Below are 24,603 nucleotides of genomic sequence, written 5' to 3' on the forward strand. Positions count from 1 at the left end.
GAGAAGTGGAGATTTCACCTTTAACAACTGGTTTGAAGGGATGAAATGAAGGGGGGTCATGAGAGACTGTGAATCAATAACTCAAGAAGTTTCTTTAGCTGCCCTGGTACCTGCAGTGAGTACCTCTTACCTGATTTCTAGTGGGGTGACAGTTTTTCATCTCAGGAATTTTATTTCCCAGTTTAATTTTCTTCCTTGTTTAGCCATTTAATAAATTTTCCTGACATAAAAATGAAGTGGCTGATGCAGTTATTCTGCCCATGTCCACCTAGACTAGAGATGATCTAGCAGGAGTGAAGCCTAGATCTCCATTGTGCAGAAAAATCATGATTCGTTGTGTTTATGACCCACATGAACAGGGCTATTTGAACTTGGGTTGTGGCATGAAAGTTTTGCCTAGGTTGGATGTGTCACCTCTGTAACAGTGGATAGTGAACTTCAGCAACTGACATGGGGTACATTCAAATCCTCTAATATGTTTGCATTTCTAGTTTTCAGTGGGTACAATGTACTATTGAAATTTTTAGAGTTGTATTGTCAGTGGACCATAAATGCCCTTTTGTTTTCCAGGCCTCCCCCTCTCCCTTTTTTGGGGGGGTTGATTTCTCATTATCCTGGATTTCTGTTGCATATGTTCACAACGCAGAACTGTTTTATTGCCCTCCCACTCAGTTATTGACGATGAGAAGCCTGTCCTTTCAACATGCATGTTCTCTGAATATAAAATATTCCTTTGCCAGTTTCCCAAACTTTCTCATCGTCATTTTAAGGGATTTGATCTACTAAGGGAAGAACTGTGAAGAGATCTATTGTGAGAGTCACATGCAGTGGTGCATGCCTGTAATCCCAGGGAGTCAGAAGGCTGAGGTAGGAGGACTGAGGCCAGTCTTTACCATTTAGGAAGACCTTGTCTCAAATAAAAAACAAAGAGGGCTGGGGATATACAGCTCAGTGGTAGAGTACCCTAGGTTCACTCCCCAGTCCCCAACACCAAAAAAAAAAAAAAGACCTATTATGTGTTAAAAAACTTTGTTATTTCTAGGAACATTCTCTACCTTTCAAAAATATGAGGCAAACAAAATTATAAGAGTCTTATAAAAATAATGGCATTCTCTTCTGATATATTTCTAATCTTACCACACTTTGATGTTTTGGACATTGACTTATATATGTGCAGTGCCCAGTAGACTCCCTAGGCCTGGCTGATGGCTTAACTTTCCCACATGTGCCTGGTTGCTTCCCAGAAATTGGAATTCTTGCTGTTTATTTTGTAATTTATATGACACCGTGGTTTGATCTCCGCAGGCTTGCATGGCCTCTTCCTTTAATTGGCCAGCTGTCTTTATCTCTCACGAAAGAGGGTCTTGATTATGATATCAGAGGCCCAGACAAATCCAGGCCATTGATTTTAGTTCCCTGGCTCAGGTTATAAGGTAGCAGAGCACAAAGAACATATTCTGTTCAAAAAACACTGCACTGATGTGCCTTTTGAGGTAGCAACACCGCCCTGAACTGCCATTTCAGGGCCCCCCACCCTCCTAGGTCAAGCAGTTGAATGTGCCTAAATATTTTTTAAAGTGCATCCTTATAATTTTTCATTGTTGTGTTAAAAGGGACACAAGGAAGTGATCATTATATGTGAAGTTACCTCGTTTGGAATAACTTAGAATGTTTGGAACCAATTCACAACAAAGTTTTATAAAACTCTGAAGTGTCTGCTTATTCTTTTGTCTGTGTAGAGGGTCTTTCTACTGAAGAAATAAAAAATGTTCTGGAGAAGGTTTTATCAGAGTGGAAGAATGTATCTCAGCATCTGGAGGATCTGGCCGGAAAGCTTCAGCTTCAGGAGGATATCAATGCTTATTGTAAGCAGATTGATGAGCTTGAAAAGATCGTAAAGAAGAAGGAGGAGTGGGTACAACACACGCCCTTTTCTAAATCTCCCCAGCAGTCCTTGGCAAGTTTGAAGGATTCCTGTCAGGTAAGGAGCCAGCCGTCTGGAGTATGCCAGAGTTCTTTGTACCATTTCCTACTTGAGGCAGGTGCTTTTTGTGTCATGAAATTTTAGTTAATTCTGCTCTGATGGACTTTCTGGGGAGATTCCTTCATTGAGTTATGCGACCGTATTTTCTCTTCCACAGAGGGAACTCAACAGTCTCCTTGGCCTCCAACCCAAAATTGAAATGGTGCGTGCAAGCTGCTTGGCCCTGAGGTCTCGGCCTTCGGTCCCAGGTTTTGTCCAGCAGAGCTTGGATGGCTTTCTGGGCCACTACCAGGCTGTGCAGAAGGATTTAGAGCATCATCAACAACAGCTAGAGAATGGTAAGCCCATTCCCTTGGTTTTCTTACTTGATGATATTAATATCTCCTCTCTGTTTGCCTGAATCTAAAAATTATTCCCAAAACTTAGATTGTCAGCGTGTTTATGCATTACACCAGTTTTACGTTTTCTTTGGCACCATGTGGTTCAAGGTCTTAAAGTATAATCAGACTATTTTCTGGGCTCACATTTGATTAGAAAAATACATACACTTTTCACATACTCTAAAAATGTGTTAATAGGATCTAATACTTTTCTTAAATAAGGTGTTTTTTTTGTGTGTGTGTGTGTGTGTGTGTGTGTTTGTATGTGTGTTACTGGGATCGGAACCCAGGTGAGCTCTCTTCCGCTTAGCTTCATCCCCAACCCTTTTTATTCTGAGATAGGCTCTTGCTAAGTTGCTCAGGCTGGACTCAACCTTGTAATCCCCTGCTTCAGACTCCCTGAGTACCCGGGATTACAGGTATGCACCACCATGCCTGGCTTTAATATTTTAAAAGGAGAAATAGGTGTTGTTTCTTCCTTTGGATCTCCTCAGTAAGATTAGAAAGAATGATCACTTTTTTCTTATCATTCATAATGATTATGGTTTTAGCAATACCATCCCTTTTTTGAAAAAGAAATCATATTCTTCTTCTAAAAGATGAAAAATTTTAATGAGATTTTACTTTTGCAGTAAACCTGGTTTTAGGAAGTTAGCTGCTAAAGGCTGTGAGAGCTCATCCCTTATATTTTACTTATGTGTTTTCCTGGGCTGCTGTTTAAGTTTGGACTGGGTAGTACAGACTCAGTGCCCATAACCACTGCCTTCTTCAGGTACCGCAGATTGTGTAAGGACGTTAGGAATCAGTACATGTGTATATTAGACAATGTGTCTTATTGTCTTCCAGAAGGCATTTGGACACCGTGCCTTTGCTCATTGATATTAGTTAACCTAGAGTGCAAAGTAAATATGGAGAGGACCTCTTTCTCACTTTACTGGCACAAACTATGTTTTCATTTTGACAAGGACCATAGGCATTTTAACCCTGGCTGCTGGCTGGTTTTGTCTCTTTGTCCTTCAGATGAACTCACTTCTCTTCCACACAAGTGCTGCTGTATGTGATTCTTATATTAGACGTACAAGTAGACTTCACCAGTGGGCTGTGGCTGGCCCTGTTTCTCAGGGTACCTGTGGCAGCCTGGTGCCGTGTCCCTGTACATGCCTGCCACTGTGAGATGGGTTTTTCTTGGGGCCTTGTACTTACAGGAAGACTGGTGGATCTTTGTTTTCTTTCTTTATTCTTTGTGTGGCAATTGGGGAAGAGGAGATTATGTGAGACAAAAGGAACATTGTTGTTCCAGCTTTGGAGAGACATTTCATCATGATGAAATGAAGAAAAATGATAGTGAGTTAGTTAATATTTCAAACATCAACATCCGCAGGAATGAAGTCACTGTCTGAGTCCTAGAAATGCCAGTAGAATGACCTATTTTATTAACCAACAGAGACCCTTTTAAATTTTAATTAGGGGTCTAAATTATTATGCATTTGAATTCACTTATTATATATGGAAGATTAATGGTATATATAATAACAATCAGATTCCTAATATTATTTTCTCAAAGTAAGTATTTTTAAATAAACAGAATTGAAGAGCCAGCCGGGACAAGCATATTTGGAGACACTAAAAACACTAAAAGATACACTAAGTGACTCAGAAAATAAGGCCCAGATGTCTCTCAATGCTCTGAATGATCTTGCCAAGATGGAGAAGGCCCTGCAAGAAAAAAAGGTAATTTATGGTTCTGAAGTCTAGAAATTTTACGTTCTATATTTTAAGATTTTAAAGGAGAAATAGGTGTTGTTTCTTCCTTTGGGCCTTCTCAGTAAGATTAAAAAGAATGATTTTGTCATTTTTTTTAAAAACATTGGTCATTTGTAGTCAAAATTGGTCTCAAAATTTCTTATAATTTGACGATTAGCTATTATAACATAGGACCTCAGATAAAAAGAAATTTATTTAGTATTAGTAGAAGAAAAGCATATTTTCTCCTTCTATTATAACTTGCCTAAAACTTTCAACCTGTTCATAATGTGCTAAGATGTCTTTTGTAAAATGAGGAATATTAGTTGAATTCATGCTTTTTAAAAATTTGGTGTTGAGTACAAATGCTTCCCTGGTAGTAAGTTAAGTAACCTCAAGATTCTGAAGTACTTCATCACAGAAAAAGACCAACCCTTAACACTGCACACTGGACCCTCATGGGTGTGGTGCTCCTGCGACTCTCAGCATACAGAACATCTTATGTTGCCTACGCATAACTCATGAAGGGAAAGCTGGAGCTTTTTTGATTATGACTATTCTTTTTACAATTTTTTTTGATAAAATGTCTTTTTTTTCTGTATGTGATTCCATCTGCACAGACACATTGCTGTATATGATTTTTACCTTTTCAATTTTTTTCCTAGGCCCTTGATGAAATCCTTGAGAATCAAAAACCCACGTTATGTAAACTTGCAGAAGAAACAAAGGCTTTGGAGAAGAATGTGCTTCCTGATGTAGAAAAAATGTATAAGCAAGAATTTGATGATGCCCAAGGAAAGTGGAATAAATTAAAGGCCAAGGTTTCCAAAGATCTACATTTGCTTGAAGAAATTACCTCCAAACTCAGAACTTTTGAGGTAAAGCAGGAGGCCATCAGGAGCTTAAGTTTATTGTAGGGTAAATGGTGATTATCACAATAAGACTCAAATATCTATTTATATTGTGTGGTTTCTAGGCCCTCACTTTTTATGCGCTGAAGCTGAGATTTACTGTTAATGTGCTTGTGAGCACGTCTTTCTTTCTGCCTTGCAGAAAAGGCTTCTTGGTAGAGATGAACTTGACTTTGAAGATAAGAGAACATTGCTTAAAAATGGTCAAAATGGGGACCTATGTGAAATATTGGCTGGTCATTAAATTACTCAGTTGGGTAGAAGGAGCCTTGAACCTGCTTCTTTTATATAACTTTATTTTATTTATTTATATGTGGTGCTCAGAATCGAACCCAGGGCCCTGCATGTACGAAGGCAAGTGCTGTACCACTGAGCCATAACCCCAGCCCCTGAACCTTTCTTTAAAGGTCTTTGACAGTTGGGTTGAAAATCTAAACTAGTGCATCTGTGTCAGACTGGGAAGCAAGTAATTCAGGGCACACAAATTCTGAAGTGGGTTGCTTTGCTACATCTGAAAATGTGCAGCACAGACGAAGCCTTAGTAAAGTTTGAGAAGACAGGATCAATGAGAGGCTGTATAAGGAGGAAGTGGTAAAAGCCAGTGTCAGGAAAGGTCAGATTTTAATTCTGCCCGTGAGACCTATGGAGAAGCAGAGCTGCCACGTCACCTGGTTTTCTCACCAGAAAGGACTGGGTAGAGAATGAGCCACTCACACTCTGTCCTCCTGGGGACCTGTTCCTTGGCCCTTCTCATTTCCCTTTAGTCAGGGCTCCCCCTATTCCCCCACTCTCCCATCTTTGTGTTCTAAGATATACTTCTGCAACAGTGTCTGACCCAGAGAAGGCACTCAATGACCAGTAATAAGAACTTTAGATTTAGGTAGATGATAGATTTAGATCCGTAGAAAATTTGTGTGAAGGATATTGGTCAAAAAGGTGAAAAGATTGAAAGTAAAGATAAGATATATGAAAGCAGTGTTTTAAAAATCAAAGTCAGAGAACTTGTGGTAGTAGAAGAGGTCTGATGGTCCTGTACGGGTCAGCGTGGAAGGCCTCCAGTGAAATTTGTTGAGCATTGACCACTGAACTTGGAGGGAAGCTCTTGACCCAGCAAGTGATGGGCAGTTCCAGTGAACGACAGCAGAAGATTGTGGATGGACAGGTTGTGTGGGTGTGTGTGGTGGCAGCAGTAGTTTTTAGATCTCACTCGAATAAACCACTAGTTATGAAGAGGAATGTGTTATTGGGTAGCTTTCACTTCATGAGTGAATCCACTTCTACTTACGTGTCATCAGTTGTAACTGTTTCAACTTTCAAAATGAGGATTACCCTCATCTACAATTCTAGAATTTTCAGTCATGGTCCAGGAGTGGATTGATTATCAGGAATTCTCAGCTGTGGGGGAAAGCACCCAGTGGGTAGGGCCAGGGACCCAGGTAATCTTGTTAGTGCACCCAACAGGCCCACCAAACAGTCTTCCCACCCCACATGCGAATGGTGCCAAGAGTCAGCCATGCTGGGTTAAATAATTCCCATTCTTTTCAAAGATCATTCCTTTGTTTTCAAATTTAAATCTGAGAGGATTTGCAAAAGTTACAAATTACTCTTGGGTGAGCTAAATATTAGCCAATATTCTAATTGAATTTCAAGAGAATCAATATTCTTCCAAAACACGAGAGAAAGTCCTGGGGTTATAGTAATCTGGCTTTAGGCTTTAGTGGGTTGTTGTTACTAATACAGAAAATCCAGGCCCTTAGTGGTAAATTGGAGTGCTGCTAAAAATGTATTGCCAAGCCTCAGCAGTGGTGAGGTGCTCAGCAGCTCCGTGAGACCCTCTCTCTAAATAAGATACAAAATAGGGCTGGGGATGTGGCTCAGTGGTCCAGCGCCCCTAAGTTCAATCCCTGGTACCCATCCTCCCCACAAAAAAATGTACTTCCGTAAAAAATATATTCCCCATTAAACACATTTCTGAATAGTTTGTGAGGTTTGTTGTTGTTTTTATAGTAGTAGGTTTCTAACATCCTGTTATTTTTATTTGCCCTTTTTGTGTGCTAGGTACAAGATTGTTGTCAATGTCTGTATTCCTTAATTGTTCAACTTCTTCTCTGAAATATATGTGCATATGTATGTGTATTTTTGTTTTTTAATTTTTAAGAACACTCCTGCTCCCTTATGTGCTTTAAAGGAATTTCCTGTTACTTGTTTGCTCACCATTTACTTGAGGAAACTTAAAAATCCCATCCATCTCATAGTCTTTAGATGATTACATGAAATATTCTTATACTGGTTATCACTGTTTTCTCTTTTTCATGGTGCTGATGTATAATTTCTTAGTCATTTAATTTCTGTTGTCTTTAAGACACGAGGTCCAGTAGGTATAGTGCCAATCTGTGTGATTTTTCTTAGGGACAAAACAGTGGAATTGTTTGTTTATTTTATTTGTTTGTTTGTGTACATATATTTATTCTAATTATTATATGTTACTTATACATGACAGTAGAATGCATTTTGACACATCATACATAAATGCAGTATAACTTCTCATTCATCTGGTTGTACATGATGTAGATGTTTCCAGGTCATGTAATCATATATACACATAGGGCAGTAATGTCCAATTCACTCTACTATCATTCCTACACCCATGCCTTCTCGCCTCCCTTCACTCCCCTCTGTTTAGTCCAAATACTTTTATTCTCTGTCCCCGCCCTGCCCCCCACATTATGAATCAGAGAAAACATTCAGCCTTCGGTTCTTTGTGATTGGCTTATTTTGCTTAGCATAATATTCTTCAGTTCCATCCATTTACCAGCAAATGCTATGATCTCATTCTTCTTTATGGCTGAGTAATATCCTGTTGTGTATATATACTACAGTTTCTTTATCCATTCATCTGTTGAAGGCACCTAGGTTGGTTCCGTAGTTTAGCTATTGGGAATTGAGCTGCTACAAACATTGATGGGACTGCATCACTGTAGTATGTTAGTTTTAAGTCCTTTGGGTATATGCTGAGGAGTGGAATAGCTGGGTCAAATGGTGGTTCCATTCTAAGTTTTCTGAGGACTCTCCATACCACTTTCCATAATGGTTGCACCAATTTGTATTCCCACCAACAATGTATGAGTATACCTTCCCCCACCTCATCCTTGCCACATTTAGTGTTGCTTTTGTTCTTGATTTTTGCCATCGTGATTGGAGTAAGATGGAATGTCAGTGTAGTTTTGATTTGCATTTCTTTAATTGTTAGAGATGTTGAAGTATTGTTGTTAGAGATGTTTAAGTATTTATTGATCGATTGTATTTCTTCTTCTGTAAAGTGTCTGTTCAGTTCCTTAGCCCAGTTAGTGATTGGGTTATTTGGTTTTGCTGTTGTTAAGTTCTTTGAGTTCTTTATTTATCTTTATTTATTGCTGCTCTGAGGTGTGTGTGGTGAAGACTTTTGGACTTGTTTATTTTTAAAATGCATTTTTTACATATAAGTAATACTTGAGGATGGCAGAAATATGTAGAGCAAATATTTAGAGTTCTTGTTCACTCCAGTATTTCCCTAGTGGCAGCTAATATTAACAGTGGATCCTTGTTGGAAGTTAATGTATTGAAAGCCAAAGAGAGAAGCTCACAAACAATTGCTCATTCTAATCATTTTTTTTTTCACACTGTAGAAAAAATAACATTGGGAACTTGATGAGGACATTTAAATAGCTAAGATACCTTAGAGCTTGCAGTGTGAACCTCAGTGCTCGAAACAATCGTGTCTTTTGTTGATACAGCACATATAGCCCTTGAGAGGATTTTCTTGACTATGTTGTTACTTATTTATAAAGTGTGCATTCCCGCAGTCCTTAGAAGAGGCTCTTATTTGTTTTCTGTTATTTGTTCCCATTTACTTGTCTACACTTTCTCTGTCCATGTGGTCCATTTATCTTGCACAGGTGAGAGATTGGGCTTTCATGCTCAAATACCTTCTTAAAGTCTTTGTTTCTGTCAATGCCATGCCAGTGTAATTACCCAAATTCCATTACTTATGAGCTAAAATGTTAACGGGTGGGTTTACAACCATCGCACCCCTTCAAGGCAGCAAAACATCTGAAAATACATGAAATAAGTACTTTTTTTTCATTGATTTTTACTGACTAGATTTTCTGATGATTCATGGGTATAAAATAAAATCCTAAGAGGCTGCTTTTTCTCTCTCATTCCCAGCAGGATTGGTGGGCTACAAGATATTTGGTATTATTTCCTTTTCCTTTTTCAAGATCCCCTGCTGTGTGGGATATCCCTGGGAAATCATGAAAATGTCCCTAAGGCAGACACAAAGCCCAGTCTTCCATTTTCCGCTGTGCTGGCCTCTGTGAATTTCGCCTCCAGCCCCCTCTTGCTGTGCTCCACTTCTCTTGCCCCTGACAACTCAATTACCCCACAAGTCTGACTCCAGCTTCCCATCTCTTCTCTCTGGAATTCTTCTTCCACATCGATGGCAGAGTTAGACTTGGGAGAGGATCTGACTTCTTGTCTGAGTAATGCAAAGTGCTCTCAACACATCTCACAGCCCCTTCCTTCCTTCCCCAGCCCAGCCTCGGTCCCCCCTTTCAGCCCACTCAGGTGGGGAGACTGTGGTGGCTCTCAAAGGACCACCCTGAACTGTGGCCTCTCCTGGAAATGTCATGTACTTGCTAAGATTCCTCATCCTGCTGGTATCTGCTAATTCTTTTTTTTTTTTTTTCATAGTGCTGGGGATTGAACTCAGGGCCTGGTGCATGGTAGGCAAGTGCTGTCACCCTGAGCTACATCCCCAATTCTTTTTATTTTTATTTTGTTTTGAGACAGTGTATCAATAAATTGCTGAGGCTGGCCTTGAGCTTTCGATCCTGCTGTGTCAACCTCCTGAGTAGCTGGGACTATAGGTGCTGCTGATTCTTTAAGAACGAACACCTTTTACAAGCATTCTTTCAGCCCTTCTCACTGCTCTGCCCACAGTCAGAGAATCGTTCCCTGCTCTATGATTCTACTACTCACCGGTTACACCCTTCCAGTTTTTATCATGGTTAGAGCTGTGTTTCTCCTTGCCCAGGACATGAGTTCTTTGAGGATGGGAACCCTGTCTGGTACACAGCAAGTGAGCAGATGTGAATGAATGGGATGTGCATGTGATTGTTCTGTAGGTGCCTTCAGACCCACTTGTACCTCTCCAGTGAAGCTGGCTCTATAAAATCCAAATGCATGCTCTCCCAAATGTCAGTGTATCTGTGTGGTCACCCTTCCTTCAGTTGCTTGAACTGTCAAAGGTACACACTAAATGAAGATGCCCGATCCCAGAAGGTGACATGCCTGGGCTTTCTCTACTGTGAAAACCAGATTCTGAAATTATTTTGGAAAGCATTTTGGGGTAAAATGAAATGACAAATACTTTCCAAGTGTAAAATGCAGCATTTAACTCTTTCTAGGTAACATATACCAGATAAAATCATCTCAGAAGGTTTTTTTTTCCCCTTGTTATTTTGAATACAGTTTACTTTACAAGAGGGATATTGATTCATTCCATGTCTTAGATTGAAGAACTCAGTTTTAGATAATATAGTGACAGTGTCATTCATTTCCTCTCCACTATGTGACAGAACAATTTTTCAGGATATTTTTGAGGTTCATGAATATTATGAAACCAAACAAAACAGGAGTTCTGCTTCTTTAAGTTCTTCTGTTTTCTTTTTTTTTAAATTTTATTTTTTTATTGGTTGTTTAAAACATTACAAAGCTCTTGACATATCATATTTCATACATTAGATTCAAGTGGGTTATGAACTCCCATTTTTACCCCAAATACAGATTGCAGAATCACATCGGTTACACATCCACATTTTTACATAATGCCATATTAGTAACTGTTGTATTCTGCTACCTTTCCTATCCTCTACTATCCCCCCTCCCCTCCCCTCCCATCTTCTCTCTCTACCCCATCTACTGTAATTCATTTCTAATTCTGGTTTCACAGTCCTTGTTGTCTGTGTCCTGGGGTAGAAAGTGGCAGCTTAATAGGCTGTGGACATTCCAGCAGATGGGGGAGGAGCAAGATAAAATGCCAGGAATTCAGCTTAATCAAGTGTTGGAGGCAGTAGCACACCTTGGCGTCTTACTGTCCTAAGTCCAGAGTTACCCAGCTTTAAATGCCCTGCACCTCCAGCTCAGGACAGGCCTGAGGCAGGTTGGTTTTTTGATCTTTCATTCCTTTTTTGAGGTCTAGCAGCAGGGTGTTGTCCATCCGAGGTGCTTATAAATTACTTCTTTTGAACAGCCATGGTCAATGCAATGTTTTGACCCTTCCAGATAAGAATGTTTGGTATTTTGATTTCCAAGAAGACCACATGATTAGTCGTAATTTTATTTTTACTTGAATATTTGTGAGTAAAAAAGGAATAAGACGTGGCTACTTTTGGCCAGAACTTATGGTGTAATCTTTACAGCCATTTATTTCGAAATACACTAGCAATTTTTATTTTATTTTTTGTATTGTTTTATAGGAAATGAGGTCCCCCAGAGAAATGTGTGTATGTGTGTGTGTGTGTGTGTGTGTGTGTTCATGAACTTGTTCTGTTAGTTGAAGGAGGTAATGAAAAATTTAAATACTCATTATTGTGTATTAGAAACTCATAAGTGCCTTGGATGATTGGTTTGGATTGAAAATACTATTTTCACATGAACTCTTTCATGTTCTTTGTAATCTCTGATGACTTAAAAGATTTTGTAGGCTTTAGGTAATTTTCTTTTTTCTTTTTTTGTACCGGGGATTGAACTCAGGGGCATTCCACCACTGAGCCACATGCCCAGCCCTATTTTGTAATTTATTTAGAGGCAAGGTCTCACTGAGTTGCTTAGCACCTTGATTTTTGCTGAGGCTGGCTTTGAACTCAAGATCCTTCTGCCTCAGCCTCCTGAGCTGCTGGGATTACAGGTGCCACTGTGCCCTGCTGGCTTTAGGTATTTTTGAAATGCACAGCAAACATCTGTTACAAGTGGATTAAGACAGTATTTTCCTTCCAGGGGGAGAGGAGATGGAGTGGAAGAATGGAGAGAGGAGCAGAGCCCCTGCTCCCGTACCTTCTTGCACATTGGTGGTAGCTGATCTTGATTAAAAAAATTTTTTTAGTGTTGATACATCTTTATTTTTATTTATTTATACACGTTGCTGAGAATCGAACTCAGTGCCTCACACATGCCAGGCAAGTGTGCTACTGCTGAGCCCAGCCCCAGCCCCTAGTCTTGATTTTAAAGACTTTGCCTTTGGTGTGTCTGCAGTGTGGAATGCCCAGGGGTCCACTGTTACCAGGCATTTCTAAAAATTGCACCTTCCTTCCCCTATCTACTCAACTTCCTCCTGCTGAACTGTGTTTGACCACATCTAGTGAGGTATATAAGCAGCAGCTCTTTCAAATGGCCGTTTTAAAACCGTTTCTTTTCAACAGTTACAGGACAGAACAAGTGTTAATACTGGCAGCAATTTAAAAAAATTAAACACAATTTATGTAAGCACATCTCATCCTGGCTGCTTTATTCCCATGGTATCTCAGATGGGAGATACACTCCAGGACTTGGATGTGGTTGTCTTTTTTTTTTTTTTTTTTTTTTTTAATAATGTTCACTTGGTGTAATAATAAAGCAGTTGGTTTTGTAGATCTTACCATTAATTGCATGCTTGCATGTAGTCTGTCTAAATATTATCTGTTTTCCAGAAGAACCAAGCAAGATTGTTGTTATTATTCTTATTTTATAGATGAACTACTGAAGCTCAAAGGACAGAAATTAGGTTCTGAAAGTCACAAAGCAAATCAGTTGCTGGGTTGGTACTTAGGCTTACTTGTTTCGTTCCTGGTGCACAAGGCCTCGCTTAGAACTCAGTGTGGTCAGGGTTCCATGCAGGGGTTTAAGTAGTGAAAACAGGGTGGCTTTTCAAATTCCCTTCTGTTGCTTTTGTCACTATTGTTATGATCAGTTCTACATGGTTCGTCCATGTCTTTTACTTTCCTCTTCCTTTTTTTTTTTAAAGTGTCAAAGTGTAAGAGCAAGAGGAGGAACTGGTGTGGGTGAATCATGTGGGTCTGCCTGACAGGGAGGAAGGAAGGCATCTGAGGTCACACACCTTCCTCTCATCACAGCGAGGGGTAGTGAAGGCAGCTTATCCTAGTTGACGCTGACTATGATTAAAAAAACTCCTTGGAATATTTTGCTTCCATATAAATTTTGCAAATCCTTGGCGAATGAAACTGTCAGTTTTCCTTATTCAAAACTAGATTTAATGGACTTCCCAGGTATACAGTCCAGTTACACAGCATTCTTAAAATGTCGAGGATGGAAACCATCAATGCAAGTATCTGAGCCAACAAAGTTAAATGGAGCATTTTTAAAAGGCATACTTTTTTTTTTTTTAAAGGCATACTTTTTTATTTTAATATTTTTTTTTAGTTGTCAATGGACCTTTATTTTAAAAATTTCTTTATTTATATACAGTGTGAGGATTGAACCCAGTGCCTCACACATGCTAGGCAAGCGCTGTACCATTGAGCCACAAACCCTAGCCCAAGAGGCATACTTTGTGAGCTCTGTGGTTGGATTCATACTTTCTCTCATTTTATACTCTGTCTTTGGCAAATGTCCTGCCCCACGCTCCCTGAGCATGTTATCCCCAGATGTCTTCTCCAGCAATCTCAGAAGGCAAATACTGAAGAGAGGCATAAAACCAGTCGAAAAGACACAAACAGCACAGGCTTTTGAGAATAGTGACAGACAGACTCAAGAAGAGATGGGAGGGAAGCTTTCAAAGCAGTGCTTGGAATAAAGGGATGCAGAAGTGCTTGAGCAGGATGGGGTGATGGTAACAGAGGAGGTGGAGGAGTCTGGCCACATAAGCACGCTTTGATTCCCATCTCCATCTGGGAACGGCCTTTGAATCTAGAGAGTGTGGAATCGTCATTACTTAGGGTAAATTCAAGCCTGAGCTGTAAATCATATGGAAAAACCACTTAGCTTCCTCCAGGTGCATAAATCTGCATCCCAAGTAGCAGTGAGATTTTTACCCAGGATTTCAGGGTCACAGCATGATCTTGTGAGAAATTACCAGAAAAATGGAGATGAATAAATGTCCTAATTAAGGGGGAACATCAGTTTCTAAAAGCTCAACACCTAAAGTAAATTCAACTGTGTCAGTTCCTGGCAGAGCTGTAAGACAAATGACCAACCAGAATGCTAATAAGTACTTAGGAAAGAATGTCTTGCAGGACACCCCTACCAAGCCTTGTCCAGACTCTTCTCCTTCAAGCATTGCATTTAGTTTTTTATTTGTTTGGAGGAGGAACACTAGATTATTAGATACACAGAGATAAAACCTCCCATTTGAAGAGGCTTCCTATTTGTTGATTCAAATCATGTTCATTCTTGATTTCAGCCAAGCATTAAGAACAGTCTCTTATAACCTTATTAGAATAAGGTTGAGAACCTCTGAGCTGTTAATAGTATGTAGAGTCCCATCTTTTGAAGCCTAAGGTGGGTTGGTTAACAATTGACATGGTGTCCTCATGGAGAACACTCAGATAAACACTCTCATTGGCTTTATTTTTCACTTGGAAAAACCTAAAATTCAACAACAATGAAACCAGTATAAAAAGTCTATCTCGCCAGACACAGTGACACACACCTGTAATCCCAGAGGCTCTGGAGGCTGAGAGGAGTACTATGATTTCAAAGCTAGCCTCAGCAATTTAGAGAGCCCTAAGCAATTTAGTGAGACCTTGTCTCTAAATAAAATATAAAAGGGACTCGGAATGTGGCTCAATAGTAAAGTGCCCCAGGTTCAATCCCCAGTACCAGAAAAATAAAATAAAATAAAATAAAATAAAAAATTGATCTGATTAGTAAATGAGAGAAAGCTAGGAGGAATAGCTGATAGGAAAGTGGAAAGATTAAAACTTTAAATTATATTTTTTTGGCTTCTTGTTCTGTTTTTACCTATTACTGTCCAAGTAACAAGGCAGAGTTTCATATTATATCGATCAAGTTCTAAATTATTACAATAGTAAATTAAGCAATATGTAACATAGCAAATATATTTAGAGGTAGTTCATTCATTCCAATAAATGTTGGAATATATTATATTATCATATACTAGTTATAGTATTGATTTAATTATATAGTATTAATTTATAATAATATTGTGGTGAATGTATCTATGAATAAATAAAAAACAAAGAAAACCCAAAACAATCCTACAATAAAAGAGACAAAATTAAAAACATTTTAGGTGGCATTTTTTGAGTGTAATATTTACATGTTAATTTCCATTCTTGTGATTCATTCCAACTTTATAAAGATCAGAATGGCTGGTTCTGTGTGGCATATTTTTTTAAGAGAGAGAGAGAGAGAGAGAGAATTTTTTAATATTTATTTTTTAGTTTTCGGTGGACACAACATCTTTATTTCTTATGTGGTGCTGAGGATTGAACCCAGTGCCCTGCGCATGCCAGGTGAGCACGCTACTGCTTGAGCCACATCCCCAGCCCATGTGTGGCATATTTTAAGGGCATTAAACAAAAAAAATTGATGTAGGCCAAATGCCTGCCTACATTACTCCTGTAATCCCAGAGGTTCAGGGGGCTGAGGCAGGAGGATCATGAACGAGTTCAAAGCTAGCCTCAGCAAAAGCGAGGTGCTCAGCCACTCAGTGACCCCCTATCTCTAAATAAAATACAAACTAGGGTTGGGGATATGGCTCAGTGGTAGAGTGTCCCTGAGTTTTCCATCTCTGGTACCCCACTCTCCCCTGTCCCCCCCACAAAAAAACGATGTACTTTCCAGAGCATACTAGTCAAAATGGTGAGTGCAGTCCCCAGGTATCAGGTCTTAGAGGCATCATGGATGCTTAACCTCTAGAAGACCAGGAAAAGACAAGGTGATATTTGGCTGCCTTCAGACATGATGCACTGTTTTGAAATTCATACCCACTTCCAGGAATGAACAAGGAAATAAATAGCCCAATGCCAGAAAAATGAACAGGGCAGACCAACCAATGTGGAATGGGTGGTGGGGAGGGCTTGGAAAGAAAAGACTATCACTCTAGTGTTGGATCTAAAGTTAGAATTACTTTGTGTTCTTTAAGGTTCAGTTCCAATGTTACCTCCTTTTTGAAGTCTCTCTTTTTTTTTTCTGCAAAACCTTTGCCTTCTTATTGGTCTTTGAACCCATGGAATCATACATGTAACTGAAACACAGCGTGCTTAGTAAATGCTGGGTGCAAGTCTGGAACAAGGCAGTGGATTGTTTTGGGTGCTCAGATAAAAAGGCATCCAGCTGTAGAACCAAGAACAAACTCTTGTGTTTCCTTCATTATGTTGTTTTATTCCTGCTCTGAGCAACTAACTTGTTCTACGTTCTATGAGAGCAAAAATATATATATTTTTAGCTGATTATACCTGGAAAAAACATTTTTGTATAATTTGAATTTTTATTCATAGATATTACTTGCATTTAAGCAAAACAGCTTAGGTCATAGGAGAATCTGGAGATTTTTAGAATGATTACTGAGTTCTCACCTTGAAGATTTTACTCAAGAATGAAGAGAACAATTATTTCAAATTTTTTGGAAGGCTTAAAAAATAATAAAATAAATGAAAAGGAAGCTATCAAATTTCGAAAAGTTGTCTTTTTTCCAATTGCAAAAGATCTTGAGATGCAGTGGGTTCAGTGTCACTGTATAATATCCCTTTCTGGTATTATGTTTGATTTAGGCTGATTCTAAAGTCATCGAGAAGTGGATGGGTGGCGTGAAGGACTTCTTGATGAAAGAGCAGGCTGCCCAAGGGGACGCTGCGGGTCTACAGAGGCAGCTTGACCAATGCTCGGTGAGTTTTGCTGTTCTTGGGAACCTGCTGGAATAAACAACACTTTTTTCCTTTTATTATTTGTTGCCATTATTAAAATTGTCAAGAGTGTGACATGGTACTGCAGTGTGCAGTGACACAAACCTGTAATCCCAGCAATTTAGGAGACTGAGGCTGGAGATTCCAAGTTCAAGGTCAGCCTCCCCAAGTTAGTGAGACCCTGTCTCCAAATACAAAGGACTTGAGATGTAGTGCAGTGGTAGAGCATCCCTGGGGATAACCAGGTGATAACCAGGAGTTAACAACAATAACAACAACAAAGGAATCAGACATGCATTAAATCCAGATAAGATACCTTTTATCACAAACCCCCCCCCCCCCCCCTTTTTGCCTTTACAACTAATAATCGAATGACAGATTATTCATAGTTTTACTTTTGGTCATGATTATAGAATTTTGGACAGAGAGAACAAGAGCAACTGTGATTCCTAAGAGCTGCTGTCTTATTTGACAGTGACAGTCTTTGTGTAGTAATTACCAATTGTACATTGCTTTTATTGTGCCACATGGCAAGGCTTTAAAGAAAACATATTTAACAAATGATATTTGCTGGTAATACTGCATTGCAATTTATACTTTGTGAAATCATCAGGCTTTTCTCTAAATTAATTAAAAGCAGTCTTCCCCACTGAGAGTCAAGTATTTCCAATCTAATTTAGCAGATGGCTCTATGAAGTCTCCAGGTGAAATGGATTTCTTTAGGCACAGTATTTCTTAAGCAGTTAAAAGTCCTGACTTCCCCCCAGACTGTTCTTATAATATTTGCAGGAATACAGGCAAACTATAATTATGGCATCTACTTATATAGGCATGAATTCAACACAGGCTTATTTTATGTTTTCAGGCATTTGTTAGTGAAATAGAAACAATTGAATCATCTCTGAAAAACATGAAAGAAATAGAGGCTAACCTTCGAAGTTGTCCAGCTGCTGGAATTAAAACTTGGGTGCAGACGAGACTGGTTGACTACCAAACCCAACTGGAGATAATGACCAAGGAGGTGAGGTTACTTACTTTCCATGGTTTTCAGGAAGTGGAGACAGTGGTTTCTTTTCATCAATAAAACAGATTTTATAAACCATCTAGTTTCAAAAACAGTGGTCCAAAATAACTACAGCATGAGTGGCAAGTTGGAGCAAGAGACTGCTTATATATATATGTTTTTATACATTTTTTAAATTAAATGAGAGTATCAATTATCTGATTTGACCCAGGACCTACTCCCTGACCCTTTTTATTCAAAATCTAGCTCGACACACATTTATGAGATTTGCCTTAACCCCAGAACGTTTGAGTGTGTTATCCTATGGTTACAGCCATCAATCATTTATTTTTTTCAGCAAATATTATTAACCAGCTATCGATGAATATTTTATTAATTAGATATCTATTGGTAGGCATCATTGCAGGCACTGGGGATATTGCAATAAATGAGAAAAAACTCTCCTCTTATGGAGCTAGCATTCTAATAAGGCAAATACTGAATTCTATCAGGCGGAGATAACCAGGAGTTAGCGTCATGGGGATTGTGTCAAGTAGAGTGGCCAAGGATGGACTTTCTGAGACTGGGACAATTGAAGAGGGGCCATATGAGGCTCAGGCAGGAATATTCAGACATGGGCAACAGTGTGTTTTAAAGCTCTCTGGTGGGAATAAGCTTGGTGTATTCAATAAGGAATGAGGGCAGTGTAGCTGGAATATAGTAAGACGAGTTAGTGGGCTGGAAAATGGTAATATCTGAGGTCAGAGGTAGGCAGAAGATGGATTAGATAAGGTCATGAAAATAAGGACTTTGGAGTTTACTTCAAGCGTGATGTCTAGCCAATTTGTGGGTTTTGAGCAGGGAAATGACAATATGATTGATCTTTTGAGGTCAGTCTGGCTTTCGTGTGGATAATTTGCTCTGGTAAGGCAAAAATGGAAACAGGGAGAATACTCATGAGGTTCCTGCAGTCTGAAGAGAGAGGATGGCCCCTTGGACTGGGAGATAGTGGTGGAGGTCGTGAGAAATTCTAGGATTGGACTATATTTTGAAAATAGAGATGGGACTCCTGTAGAATACTGGACATGTGATAGAAGAAAGAAAACAAATGGTCAAGGATGGGATTTTTGCAGGGGATCCATTTTGTATAAATTATGGTGCTCTTTCCTGAGGTGACCAAGATTCAAGAAGTTTCTGTGGGTGCAGGTGAAGGAATGCACGTAGAAGGATTAAGTTTGAGATGCTTTTGGACATGCAAATGGAACTTTCAGCATTTGTGACCTGGGCATCAGGGGATGCTGAGAAGGCAGGTACATGTAGAGAAGTAGCCCCAGGGAATGAGTACTCCCAGGGGCCAGGAGAGGAAAGCTTTTCTCCGTGCCCCATGCTGAGGACTGCTCAGGCCACCAGAACTAAAGATGAAGCTTTAACTTTGAAAAGATGGCTGCTTTTAATGACCTTGAGAAAAAATGTGTTTGAGAAATTTCTCTTTTAAGGGGAGAGAGGTGGATGCTGAAGGTGGGGGATTCAAACAGGGTTTTGCTGTTTTAAATAATGAGAGCTAATGCAGGATTCCCAAGGGAATGGCTTCACTTGGAAGGAGAAATTGATTGATACAAAGAGATTGAGATAATTCTGAATCGAAGTCTGTGTGAGAGGGGATGAGATCCATAGCTAAAGTGAAGGAGTGGCTGTGGGGGTTCCTCTGTGGCTATGGAGGGGAAGGCCACTCTGCTGATACTCTCAGAATTGGGGGTAGCTAGTGTTTATAGGGAAAAACAGTCTATGTTTGCATCACTGAACATTTTGTTTTGTTTCTATTGTTTTAGCCAACTTCCTTATTTTGAACATGTTCAACTGTTAAGAGAAGTTGAAATAATGATGCAGAGAACACCTATAAACCCATTCTGAGATTTTCTAGTTGTTCATGTTTCTCATATTTACATGTATACTCTCTCTCTCTCTCTCTCTCTCTCTCTCTCTTCTGTTTTTTTTTTTCTAAAAATATACTTTTGACAGGGAATTGAAAATATCATGACAGGCCACCCTTAAATATTTGAGTATGCTTCTCCCATGAATAAGGACATTCTTCTCCAAAATCACAATAGAGTTGTTAGACTTAAGAAAATAATCTTTTTGTAACATCACCTGATATGCTAGCCAATGTGTGTTTCTCTATATGTGCTATAATTAGATGGAATGTGCTTGAAGGAGCTGGAGATTTTAAGAAAGTAAATAGAGAAAATGGCTTACAAGTGACAATGAGAAACATACATGTGCCCATCCGTCTATCCATCCATCTACTCCGACCATCCATCCATCCATCCATCCATCTACATATGACAACACAGCATTCATTGTGAATTGTTTTTTTTTTTTTTTTTTAGTTTTTGATCTTTATTTTATTTTATTTTAATTTTTTATTGTTGGTTGTTCAAAACATTACAAATTTCTTGACATATCATATTCCACACTTTGATTCAAGTGGGTCATGAACTCCCACCTTCACCCCATACACAGATTGCAGAATCACATCAGTTACACATCCATTGATTTACATATTGCCATACTAGTGTCTGTTGTGCTCCGCTGCCTTTCCCATCCTCCACCATCCCCCCTCCCCTCCTCTCCCCTCCCCTTCTCTCTCTCTACCCCCTCCACTGTATAACCCTGAGGGTCTCCTTCCATTTCCATGCAATTTCCCTTCTAAGTGTGGGAATAAATGTGTGGAAAAATTTTAAGTGTCCTCAGCAAGGAAGGAACCACATGTTATTGTGTAATTATTTCGATCAGATCCAGACAGCTGTATTTCATTGACTGATAAAACTGTTGAAGATGTTTTGGACATTCAGTGGGAAATGATAGGCATATAAAACAAACCAACAAACAAGAGCAGTCTATCACATCTATTCTATCCATGTTATCATTGAAAGAAAGAATATATTAATGTTCCATATTAGAAAGTATGTAATTATGAGTTTTTTCTAAACCCCCCCCAAAAAAAAAAAAAAAACTCACCACAGTGTCATTTTTCTGATTTCTCTGTAGATTCCTGAAAATGATAAAACTGACTACTATTTGGAAAGTATTAACAAAGAGAATTTATGTACATATGTACATGCACACATAAAATAATTTTGCAAAGAGCTCACCAGGTGGGCTGCTGATTAGCAGGCATGATAGCCCGCCTCTGTGAACTAGTCTGGTTCTCAGGATGCCATGGGGCAGTAGAATAAAAGCTCCCTGTCTGTTTTCAGGACTGAGATCCTGTTTGGAGGGAGGGGACAGGAAAGCCACTAACTCTTACTTAACCTTTACCCTTGTGAATGCCATTCTGCTCTGTAAGTGGCCTTTGGTTACTGTCAGCTCAGCAGCCAAGCAAGTCTTGGCAAGGTGGTCAAACTGTGAAACTGAGTTTGAGCAAGAGGTTGGGGTTGTCAGGAGAGGGTTGAACTGCTGCTGTGTAACATGTCTTCTCACAGTGTAAGTGGATTTGTGGATAGGTGGGGAGCTCTCTGAAAATATTCCTAGACTTCTCTGAAATGCTTAGGTGGTGAACCAGGTTCAGGCATTTATCTTCTTTCTAATGTAACATTTGTGTGTGTCTGGTATAGTAGATTATCAAAACCAAAATTTTACAGAACAGTGTTTTATGAAAATCATTACTAATTACCTGCCTATGTCTGCTTTTTAAAAGTGAAATCTTAATAGGGTTCATAAAAGGAACATTTTGGTTGCTTCTGTTATTTATTGTTTTCTTTTCATAATGAACAGAGGTACAAGAAGTCTATTTGACATATGTGCTTTTATTGCTGTAGATTAGATTCCTATATCTGGGATTACTCTGTCAAAATTTATGCATTTTCAAAATTATAATAGATACTTCCAGATTAGGTTAATATCCACAATATGATGGAGAAACCCTGTGATGCTCTTGTTTTCATTATTGCTATTCCACAGCATCTGCACAAAATACAGAAAAGGTTTTGCCTGAATATTAAAATATAAGACTCCTTATAGAAAGTTGTCAATATGTCTTCCAATATGAAAAACTAGAACTTAATATTTAATATACTAAAATTTGTTTATTTGGGGAAATGGCTTTTCCTTTCTAGATTGCTATTCAGAAAAACAGGTTGTCTGAAAGGCAGGAAAAAGCAGTGAACCTGAAGAAAGACCTGGCGGAGATGCAGGAGTGGATGACCCAGGCTGAAGAGGAATACCTGGAGAGGGATTTTGAATACAAGTCACCAGAAGAACTTGAGAGTGCTGTGGAAGAAATGAAGGTGAGGCTGGGCAATCAGTGTGTGCATAGGCTGCACACCTCCTCGACTCCCTTGAACACCAGCCAACCAGTCTAAGTAGCTGTAAAGAACTGATGTTCATCTCCTCTTTCACATTGGGGTTTAAATTTTTTAAAAAAAAAAAAAGAAAGAAAGAAAAGAAAATACATACATGTTTGTATATAAGGATGGATAGCCATGATGATTTTAGTGGGGAAAGGAGGCTAAGGATCCACTGGTTCAACTTGACCCATGAGTTAAGTCCAGGAGAGCCCCAGGGACAGTCTCAGGGTGGGACCATGAGCAGCCACAGAGAGGGACTCCAAAACATCTGGTAGTGGGTATGAGGAAGAATTATAATTTTTTAATGTGGTAAATATATATAACATAAAATTTGCCATTTTAACTATTTTTAAGTGCACATTTCAGTGGTATTAATTATAATGGTGTGCAGCCTCTACTGTGATCTAATTCAAAAAGTTTTCAGGATGAGTTTAGTTTTATGAGGAACAAGGGAGACATCTGAAGTTGGTTGGAAGTCATCCTCATTTCACAAGGTAGTGATCTTCCTTCCAGTCCCTGGGGCATGTGTGGATACCAGAATGTCCCTAGAAAGTAAGAGGAGCAGTAGGAGGGAGTCAGAGGTGAGGATATCAGTTGGATTCACGGGATGTATTTCCTGTAAACTTATATTCCTATGTCAGTAGTCTTGAACTCTCTCTTTATATATATGCTTCAATTGTCCTTGAGTGTTCAAGCCAAAGGAGGTAGAAGTCTCTTAAAGTTTTTTTTTTTTTCTATAAGATTAAGCGGCATGGCACATATTTACACCCAAGTTAACTTGCCTGAAAGTACAACTAAAGCAAAATCTCTATACAGGTATTTTTGAAAAAAGGGCCTCTATTATGTTCATGCAAACTGTATGTGAGTCAATGTTTCTAGGACAAGTGACAACTATTTAAGCTAGAACGCCATCACTGAAATATTTTTGGTGTAGTTCTTTTTGAAAGATTTTTACAATTTTAGTATATAAGATATTTTAAAGTGTCTCATTTAGTTGCTTCTTTGACACTATTGTATAGTTCTTTGACCTTTTGTAAGTCACTCTAGATGAGGGCTGAGAAAAATGAGATTAAAATCCTATTGGGTAACAGTCTATTTTTGTTCTTCCAAACAGCCATTAAGGATTTAAAAGTACCTGTCTTTAATGACCACCCCTGTCCCAGCCTTGGGAATCTTAAAAACCATTAACACAAAAGAAAGCAGAATGGAAAGACGAAGGCTGTTTCAGTTGATTTTCTTGACTGTGAGATGATTCGTCTGGAGCACGGAGGGAGAGTCAGGAAGCAGCTATTTTGGGATCAGATTGTCCCAGTGTAACTTTATCATCTTTGAACTGCTGTTCATTATCAGGAGAATAGATGTACCTATGTTCTAGGAGGAAAAAAAAATTGCTTCAATTATTTGTAGGACTTTTTAAAGGTTACCTCTGACAAGGTGCCACTCAATTTTTTGGTGTAGATTCACTATTTCTGTCCAATGTGCTCAGACCTTAAGTGGTTAGTTTAAATGAAATCACTTACATTGTTATCTTGGAGCCAGAATTTGAAAATACTTTGTGTTGGTAAACAATGTAGGATAACTTGGATGTTATTAAATAAAACTTTGTTGGGGCTGTTTGCCTCACTGTATAAAATTTACTCTGCATCCTTACTTCAGAAGCACTCAAGGTAGTGATTACCTAAATAATATTCCAGGTAGGCAGTTGGAATCATGTAAAATACTTTAATTTTTGTTTCATTTTTTTAAATAAAAGAAAGTAGTTATGGATATAGGGAGACATTTTTCAAATTCATCCTTTCTTGGAACAGAGAGCCAAAGAGGACGTGTTGCAGAAGGAGGTGAGAGTGAAGATTCTCAAGGACAACATCAAATTATTAGCTGCCAAGGTGCCCTCTGGTGGCCAGGAACTGACGTCTGAGCTGAACGTGGTGCTGGAGAATTATCAACTTCTCTGTAATAGAATCCGAGGAAAGTGCCACACACTAGAGGTATGATATATATGTTTTTTTCAGTGAAACATTTCTCAGATCCAAAGTCTTTAATGTATTGATCATTTCCATATCTTGGTAGAAAAAAAAAGCATCCATACCTCTCCCATATATTGGATCAAAAAGAAAAAGGTTTTAAGGGAATAGGTTGATTAAAAATGAGAGATTAAAAAGAGGAAACCAAGTTCTGTCTCCAGTTATCAGAAAGTTCTTTAACAAGTCCTTTAATATCTTTATCCTGAATTTTTTAACATGTGCATCAAGATTTTCATGTACAGATGATTCGCAGGGTCTGTTCCAGTCACCCAGTTCCACAATGTACTGCAGACATCTCCCATGAACAGA

General features: G+C 38.9%; 1 protein-coding gene across 7 annotated transcripts in view; it reads left to right on the forward strand.

Moving 5' to 3' along the window:
- The window catches only part of Utrn (utrophin), a 513,444-nt gene that overhangs the window by 159,521 nt on the left and 329,320 nt on the right, over positions 1–24,603 (forward strand). For all 7 annotated transcript variants that reach the window (XM_046450838.2, XM_046450847.2, XM_046450858.2 and 4 more), the window contains 8 exons: positions 1,740–1,981; positions 2,142–2,322; positions 3,950–4,095; positions 4,773–4,985; positions 16,790–16,903; positions 17,787–17,942; positions 22,040–22,210; positions 24,079–24,258. In XM_046450838.2, the coding sequence (XP_046306794.1) occupies positions 1,740–1,981; positions 2,142–2,322; positions 3,950–4,095; positions 4,773–4,985; positions 16,790–16,903; positions 17,787–17,942; positions 22,040–22,210; positions 24,079–24,258 (1,403 nt within the window). The remainder of the gene's footprint in view (positions 1–1,739; positions 1,982–2,141; positions 2,323–3,949; positions 4,096–4,772; positions 4,986–16,789; positions 16,904–17,786; positions 17,943–22,039; positions 22,211–24,078; positions 24,259–24,603) is intronic.

The sequence above is a fragment of the Marmota monax genome, unplaced genomic scaffold (assembly GCF_021218885.2).
Source record: "Marmota monax isolate L192 unplaced genomic scaffold, Marmota_monax_Labrador192_F-V1.1 WCK01_AAM20220418_F8-fsc00030, whole genome shotgun sequence".
Taxonomy (NCBI): domain Eukaryota; kingdom Metazoa; phylum Chordata; class Mammalia; order Rodentia; family Sciuridae; genus Marmota; species Marmota monax.